Genomic DNA, 8,724 nt, shown 5'->3' with positions numbered 1-8,724 from the left:
CCTTAGTGGTGGTCAAACCCCAGGAAGGTTTTGCTCCCTCGCATCGCAATGTTTTCTACACAGGGTTAAAGTTCCCCCTTTTTAGTAATAATTAGTATTCTTTTTTTTCATTACATTCGGTTCTCTTCTTCTTAGAAAAATTCGGGGCTTAATATTTTAATGGAAATTTAAACCATCTACAAGGCATTTTTTTAAACAGTGGGTCAAAAACCCCGTTCTGGTTCGAGTTGATGGAATAAACCTTTAGAAAAAAGTAAACCAACTTTGTTTTCAATATGTAATCCGCAAAAAATCGTATCTAAGAACTCCGTAATTCAACAGAACAGTTGATAAGATTATTGCAAAAATTTATTGATAGCAACATAAATTACCCCAATAACTTAACTTTTTTAATTTTTTTATTTCTTTAAATTTAAATAGAACATACGGATCTGAAGAGAACATAGAGAGCCATGTATGTATGTACGTATATACCTCAGACCTTCTTCTGTTCGCCCATCCATCAGCGCCAGACACTCCACATTTTAATTCAAGTAAGGAGTAACGTAATTTAAATTTAAAACTAACTCAATGAATTAATTCAATAGAATTATAGTCTTAATTGGCATGGCGAATGCCTAACGCTGACGAGATGACATGATAAGATTAGTAGCCATGGCTCTTTTGAATCTACCTTATGCGCAGTAGCGCCGGCGTTTCCAGACGCGCCGGCGTCGCCGCCACCGCCGACTCTTTTTGAAGTTGACCACGCCGCCGCCGCAAAGCCTGTCGGCGTAAACCTCTGCTTTGTATACGTACAAAGTATAAGGTTCCATAACGTCGAACTACAAAATATTGACAATGTATACTGTTCCAAAACGCAGCCGATAAGTTATCGAAACGCATCGCTTGAGCAATCAGCGCATCAGAAACAAAGTTGATGCTTCGTTTGTTATTGGTTAGCATTGGTGTTTTAAATATGGAAAATTCAGAAAAATTGTTCATTGCTATATTGAATATTTAAAATATGCAATGTATATGGTTGCAATGTGTCGCAACTCTGCATATACAAACAGTTTGAATACCGCAGTATAACAGTTTCCAAACATTGTATTGATACGTTTTGGAAGTCAGCCTTTGCTCGCGGTGCTGCAACAGTGGAAATGGTCGACAGAGTAAAGCTTTGGCATGCCAAATCAAGAGATCCGAGTTCGAATCTCAGTGAGCGAATCTTTTTTTTTTTATTCTTAGTTTTTTCTTATACCTATTTTTTTATCTCTAGTTGTAATTTTTAAATGTATTGTTTTAAAAACAAAAAACAATTATTTATTTTAATTTTTTTTACGGTATTTAAATATTATTTTTTTTCCATATGAATTTAGATTTATGTACAATTTTTATTTTATATTTAAATGGAAATAATTATTTAAATTAATTTACTTACGTTACTTTAACAGCCTCCACGCGCACTCGAACCTGAGATCTCAGAACCAGAATCGGTAGTCTTCACTCGACGCCACAGCCGACATTTGTGGTGAAAGCAATTAACCGTATTTTAGTTTGGTTATTATGGTTCATAACGAACTGGTATGACTTTTATCCTTGATTAATCATAACTGGAATTTGTGCATACTGGTTCAGCTTTTCACTGCAGGGCCGTTGCGACTGTTGGAGCACCGCGAGCATACTTATGGCTGGTATTGTCACTTGCGAAGCGAATAAATTTGGCGAAGCGAACGGTTTGGCGAACACACCTAAAATTTGCATTGTGAGTGGCGAATGAACTTTTTCGCCGGACATGCGTCGTTGCCATTCAAACAAACTAAATGAGTTCATCCTCATTTGACGTTTCTGTCATTTATACTTCGAATTCCTTGTTATTACAAACTAAAATTTGAAAAGCAAAATGTTTTATAACGTAGATTTATATTTTGAGGATAGTTATAATGTTGAACCGCGAGCTAACCTTCTTCGTCAGCGGCGTTTTATAAGAGATTACTCTAATCCTATGGAGCTGCCGTCCACAGTGTAAGTATCCAGTGCAGATAGGTTATTCAATTAAACATGAAAAATGTATGCATATATGAATATGTATTTATAGATTTATAGCGAATTTTCGGCTAAGCAAGGACGCTTTTATGTATGTGCTGGACAAAATCAAGGACAAATTTAATTGCCGCCTGTCCTGATCTGTAACGCCAATGCTAAAATTGTGTTGCGCACTGAGATTTTTTGCGCATGGCAGTTATCAGCAAGCTGTAGGAAATGAATTTCAATTGGGTCTGCGCAACCTACAGTTTCGCTAATTTTAAAGGAGGTAGAAAGAGAAATTTGCAGTGCTTCGATAATCACAGAAATGACAGAAGAAGAGAAGCAACAGGCAAGGAGCAAATTTTTCTCCAGATCAGGAATACCCAACGTGATTGGCTGTGTTGACGGAACACATATTGCGATTTATGCCCCCACCGCAAATAGACACCTCTATCTAAATAGAAAAGGCTTTTTTAGTATAAATGCTATGATTGTAAGTTTTTAAGATATGAATACAGCAACACCCATAAACAAATTGTATATTAAAGGCTTGCGATCATGACATGAATATCCGGTTTGTGGATGCTAGATATGCTGGTTCTACACATGATTCGTTCGTGTGGAACAATAGTTCATTAAAGACTTATTTGGAGAATATGCATCAAAGTGGCGATCATAACTCTATTTATTTAGGTACTTTAAATTTGTTACATCGGCACAAAATTAATGTAAATACTATTTTAAAACAAACACTACTTATTTATAGGTGATTCCGGATACCCGCTTAGTCCTTATTTACTAACAGCCGCCATGCAGACTCTGGAACTAGGGAGTCAATTAGAAACGTCGTTGAACGTACGATCGGAGTTTTGAAATGTCGCTTTCGATGCTGCTAAAGCAACTCCCATTATAAATATTTGTTGCGCTTTCCACAATGGTTGTAAGAAATTTAGAACCAGTGATCCAGATGAAGCTGAAATTTTTATTGACACCGTTGTATCATCAGATCCAATCAGTGAAGATGCCAATAATACATCAGGAGAGCGCCGCAGAAGGCAAATAGCTGATGCTTTGTTGTAAAATTAATTGCAGTTCGGTTTATTGAATAAATTCAAAATCATTTACCTTACTTTTGTTCTTTTTATTTCATTTTATACTTTAGAATTCTTTATTATATACATGTTAAATTAAACCTAATTGTTTCTATGCTCTTAAACTTAATAAAAATCACAAGTTGAATTCAGTACCTTCATCAAATATTAACTTAAAATTAATTCATCACATGCTTTTATTTATTAAATTAAAAAATCACAAATTAAATTCAGCCGTTAAAAAAATATTAAACTTAAAACTAGTTCATCACATTTTTTATAAAAAAAATCACAAATTCAATCAACATAAAGAAAAGATGGATATGAATCTAAAGAGTGGGAACTAAACCTGAAAATACAACCAAAAGTAGTTTGTAACAATATTACAGTCTACTTTTGGCTGTATTTCAATGTTTTTAGTTCTAACTCCTTTAGTTTCATTTCCATCTTTTGCTTATGCTGTCTTTTCTTCTCTAAAATTTCTTCCCTCTTCCTTTCTTCCTTTAATTTCAATAAATTTAATTCTTCCTTTTTTAAATCGTATGTCTTTCTCGTATACCTCGCGATTTCTTCAAGCTTCTTCTCAATATTTGAGATCCTCTCGCAAAGTGTGTCTTGCACTTCAGCCTGCTTTTCCAACGCTTTGATCCGAATGCTTTCTCGATCCCCAACTGTCATCCTTGGCCGTGGAGTTGATGATCGCGGTACCAAATCCGCATCCGGAGCTTGTTCGCCCAGTGGCTGCTCTAAATCAATTCCGTTGCCACTCACCGCATTTTCTTCCACGTTTGTTCCAAATGAAGAGCCTGCTGGGTTGACTGCTTCCTGAAGGTGGAGAAGCTCACCAACGGTTCGCTCTAGTGGTGCTAAGCTTTGTTGTGTATAAGGTCCTCCCCCTGTGGCCACAGTTTCTCGTCGGTTTGTCGCAATTTTTTTTTAGCTTTAGCTTGTAATCCAACCAAACCTAAATAGTACTCATAAGTAACTACGGCAACACAAACTAGTTCAGTTCTTACCTTATTCCACTCGCGTCCGTTACGCATTGGAGGACCAATAGCGTTAAGTTCAGTTGCGAATTTTCCCACAGCTCTGCCCTGATTTTCTTCGTGGAACCGAAGCTTCCCATTCCTCTAGCGACGTCTGGATTGTTTTCCATAATTGCAACCAGCTTTTGGAACTGCTGCGTTGTTGTCCGTTTTGTTCTGGAAATTTTGTTTTGTTAAATAAATTAAATTAAAATTTACTCACGTCCTTTCTATTTCAAACGCGAACCAAATAAACAGTCGACAAATTTTGACAGCTCTGGCGAAGCGAATGTCGCTTTTTCGCTAGTGGCAATGCAAGAAATTCATTTTCGACAACCGTTCGCCATTTTGCGGCGAATTCGATGGAAATTCGCTTCTCACAATTCGAGACAGCGAAATTCGCCGTTATTTTCATTCGCTTCCCGAGTGACAATACCAGCCTATGCTTTTCGCGGGGAATGAATTGACAGCCTATCTCATCAAATGGTATGGTGCTACTGGTATTTCTAATAGTATATGCTGATGCATAGCCTGAAAATTGATATCTCGTAGGACATCGCCATGTTAAAAATACCAGTCGCTAACATTGAAAAAAGATAGAACGTGAACTAGTTGGCCTGAAACGAAAACTGGTAAAATTCTAGTTAACAACTGGTAGCTTTCCCTGCAGGGTAAATACATACATACATCTCTGTGTGTATGCTAACAAAAATAGCGGCAAACATATAGCATCCATTTAGAGCAGAATGACCAAATAAAATGAAAACACATCGCACAAGCAGTAACCCATTCAGCTTTTCCGCATAAACACATGTCGTGGCTACCTTCACTACTGCTTAAGAATACACAAATTTATCTCCATTTGACCCTCTTCAAAGTCCTTTTTATAGTTATTTAGTGCGCTGGCCCTCTTGTCAGCCACTTTGAAGCACGCACCCATCTCACTCTACCCACCGTTTATGATTCTTCACTTGCCTCCCACAGCACTGCGTCCATCAACCCACCATGCTAACTGCAACCCCAAAAGTGCGGTGACGACTAGAAAAAACATTCAGGCAACCGTTCGACCTGCCGACCACGCAATACTGGCTACATAGTGGTCTTGTGCCTCATTTTATGTTACATTTTATTTTTTGTGGATGTTACAAATGATGCTCTCTTACAATTTAAAATCATCTACATATGTACATACATACTTAGGTACATATGTATGCATGAATATGTTTGCATATGTACATATAAGATACATTGTGATGTGTGGAGTCCTTTGTCCACACAAGTGGGCAAACAAGGATGTAACCATATTCGCATACGCACATGTATGTACATATACTTTTATACACACAAGTACATATTCATACCCTGCAGATAATCTGCCTAGCCTAGAACTAGCGTAGAGCTAGACCTTTTGCCGACAGTACCAGTTCTAGCTCAATACCCAAGCAATGCTTTCAACTGTACAGTTTTACACGGCGATGTCATTGGCGGTGGCAATTGTCGCCCAGTGCATAACTTTGCAACCAGTTTTTAACCGATTCCTTTTTGGAAAGTTTTTTTTTATAAGAAGACGTTTTTGCGATTCGATTTTTGGACATTTTTTTTCGTTTTTTCTTTTTTACAGATTCCGTTTTTGTTACATAATTTATAAAAAAAAATATATATATATATTGTAAACCGCACGCAACAATTTAAATTCATTAAATTTGAAAACTCACAACTGCCTCCACCGCGATTTGAACTCGCGACCAACGATGGTTGAGTCGGAGGTCTTCTCGCTGAGCTACTTTCGTATTGTACGAGTAGTGATCATTTGCACATAAACACCGCAAGTTTCAACTGTCCCGCTCTGCATTCCTTTTGCACTAGTTCAGAGATAGTTCTGAGATATGTAGTTCGGAACTAGCGCTTTGTCAGACTGTCTCTAAATTTTACTGCAGGGTATATACATGGTACAGTAGTGTGGACGAGCTTTTCCGGGGGCATACGTGCATTATATTCTTTGGCCGAATATTTAAACAGCGATTCCGAATATTTGCAGATGACGGTTTTATAATATTTCCTTTTTTACAAGCTGAGTTTCTTCTTATTCCTTTGAGTATTTGTTTCGCTAACTTCTCAACGCATTGAGATATGAGTACTTTTTAACGCATAAATGTAGTAAAGTACAGCAGATATTTATGTTTCTGCTTTTATTTACATACATAGCGCGCTTCAGTGTTATTTTTGTAAATCTTGGTGAAACAAACTCTTTGTGTTTTCAAGGCATTAAGAGCAAAAAAAATTTAATTCCCATAAATAGTTATTATGGTTATAGTAGTGGTTAGCAGTGCGCGCTACCGCCCGCAGTGCCTGTGTTCAAGCCCGGTTCCACCTAGGGTTGCCAGATTCTGAAATGGAGAAGGGAGTACATTTCTATTTTCATATATGTTTCAGTACAAACATAAAAAAAGAGTACATTTTTTTTAATTTTTTGTGCAATTTATTGTTACAAATTACCAAAAAGTAAATATACGTACAATGACATATTTGAGATCGTTTTAATTAATTAGGTACACACAAACAAAGATTTCTTAGATATCTTTTTCAAAGCAATAGATATTACAAATAAATAAATTCCCCAAAAGAATTCCAGACTCTTCCTGAATGTACGGCTATTTTTTAATTTCAGCCTTATAATTCATTTAATATTTTTCTGATTTTTATAAACGAGCGCCCTGCACCTACCTGGCTACGACCATGCTTACACCTTTTTACTCTCACACGTAACTTTGCTTACTAAGTAGTGTTCGCCACAATGGGTTTGTTCCACACGCTTTCCGGGCTATTTTGGTAATTAGAGCGTAAAAATAAGTTACTCTCTCACAAGTGTCAAAAATTTGTCAACACGTGCCAAAAGTGCCCAGAGCGTGAGGAACGCAAAAACCACATTTCGTGCCCGGAATCAACAAAACAACTCTAAACAATGATTTTATATGGATTTATCTTATATGGCTAATAAATTAGCAAATACCAACATTTTTTGAAACTTTAGTACTATTTCTTTTTTTGTATTTTACAAAATTTTCATTCGGATGTAAACAAACAAAAAAAGTCCGGGCTGTTTCGGGTGCGAAGAAGCAGACATTGACGATCCGAAAGTGGAAGGTATTCGCTCTCTATTACCCATTTTTCTAGCGTGAGTAACGCTTTCTGGGCTGTTTGGGCATCCGCGGGATCCCCGAGCTCGTGTGGAACAAACCTAATGTGAATGGCAAAGTACAGGGCGTAAAATAATAACTGTGGCACAGGGTTTTTGAAAAATAAAGGGGTCCTTTATAGAATTTGCGAAAGAAGTATTTTATTGTTAACTTTGTAAATAAATTACTTTAATTTCATTAATTAGTTTTAAAACACACCCTGTATATGATATGATATGTTTTGTACACCCTGTATATGATAAAAAATTAATAGCTGGAAAAAGGAGTACGAAAGAAGTAAACAACTAAAAAAGGAGTACATTCTCAGATTTTTTTTGGGAGTACATTTCAATAAAAAGGAGTACGTTTACTCCCAAAAGCAGTAGGTCTGGTAACCCTAGTTCCACCCAACATCAAAAAAATAAAAACCACAAAAAAAAGTTTTTTTCTATTAACGGTCGACCCTCGGCAATCCTCCGAAAAAATCATAAAAATACAATCGCCGTTCGTTACATATGTATGTGTAAGAGCTAATCTATATTTCGTCGTCTCAGAAAACGGATGTCGAATGTTACAAAACACGGTTTTGAGAAAATTGACTTTGAAGTTTAAGGTCGAATTAATCCGAAACTGTACGGTAGATTTTTGTAACTTTTGAAGGAGACGTAGTTGGTGGTATTAGTTTTGATTTTCCATATTTTTACATTTAATATCTCTTAACGTTAATGAGAAATTTGACTTTTCATTCCGTATACATTTGTCGTAAGTAGCGTTTACTCACCACTTTGTTTTGTCCACAGAACATACGACAATAGTAAAGTATCTATTTCAACGACGATGGTAGTTATAATTTGATGAAAAAACCAGACATGTTTATTAAATAATGATTACTTATTAGAAAAAACATAACAAAAACATAATCATGTATTTAATAAAAAAAATCTGTACATCTCTTATGCTGTAAATATGTTACGAACATACGTTTTCTTTATATAAAAACAAAAAACAATACTTAAATTCAGTCTTTTGTACATTTTTATTTCTTTCATTTCATTGGAGACTCAGTGCAAGCTAAAATTTAAAAATTTAAGATTTTAAAATTAGTTACTTAGTTTAATTTTTAATTTTAATTGTATCGTTATAGTAGAGGACCATCGAATTGTCGTAAGTTCAAAGTTTTGCGATACATACGACAAATGTTTTATGATTAAAAAAAGATTACATTTGTATGGGAATTTGTCGTATGTGCCACATACGACAAATGTTTTATGATTAAAAAAAAGGTACGTTATATATTTTGATTTTGAATGTTTGTCGTATGTGACGCATTTTCAGCACATACAACAAAAGGCATACCCAATCATTAATATTATGTAACATACGACAAAATGCGCACGAAATATCTCAAAAACTAATGGAGAT

At 35.8% G+C, this 8,724-nt stretch overlaps 1 protein-coding gene and 1 long non-coding RNA gene across 2 annotated transcripts; one reads left to right on the top strand and one right to left on the bottom strand.

The window, feature by feature from the left end:
• Nucleotides 1-1,568: 1,568 nt before the first annotated feature.
• Nucleotides 1,569-3,251, top strand: LOC118734820 (putative nuclease HARBI1). The gene is made up of 4 exons (XM_036464501.1): nt 1,569-2,007; nt 2,081-2,503; nt 2,559-2,703; nt 2,777-3,251. The coding sequence occupies exons 2-4, from the start codon at nt 2,336-2,338 to the stop codon at nt 2,881-2,883; spliced, it is 420 nt and encodes a 139-aa protein (XP_036320394.1). The 5' UTR covers nt 1,569-2,007; nt 2,081-2,335; the 3' UTR covers nt 2,884-3,251.
• Nucleotides 3,252-4,040: 789 nt separating this feature from the next.
• LOC118734819 lies at nt 4,041-5,195 on the bottom strand. Its single transcript, XR_004992448.1, has 2 exons — nt 5,081-5,195; nt 4,041-4,303 (listed from the first exon to the last, which is right to left on the bottom strand). It is a non-coding gene; the product is annotated as an uncharacterized LOC118734819 (long non-coding RNA).
• Nucleotides 5,196-8,724: the final 3,529 nt, after the last annotated feature.

The sequence above is a fragment of the Rhagoletis pomonella genome, unplaced genomic scaffold (assembly GCF_013731165.1).
Source record: "Rhagoletis pomonella isolate Grant_MI unplaced genomic scaffold, Rhpom_1.0 Rhpom_scaffold_00002, whole genome shotgun sequence".
Lineage (NCBI taxonomy): Eukaryota > Metazoa > Arthropoda > Insecta > Diptera > Tephritidae > Rhagoletis > Rhagoletis pomonella.
This window is presented reverse-complemented; position numbering and strand designations above follow the sequence as displayed.

Bases quoted from the DNA above. Each gene is read 5' to 3' on its own strand.
- LOC118734820 (XM_036464501.1), top strand. From the start codon at position 2,336: ATGACAGAAGAAGAGAAGCAACAGGCAAGGAGCAAATTTTTCTCCAGA. The intron at 2,504-2,558 runs GTAAGTTTTTAA...TGTATATTAAAG, and splicing joins TTAGTATAAATGCTATGATT to GCTTGCGATCATGACATGAA. The intron at 2,704-2,776 runs GTACTTTAAATT...ACTTATTTATAG, and splicing joins TCATAACTCTATTTATTTAG to GTGATTCCGGATACCCGCTT.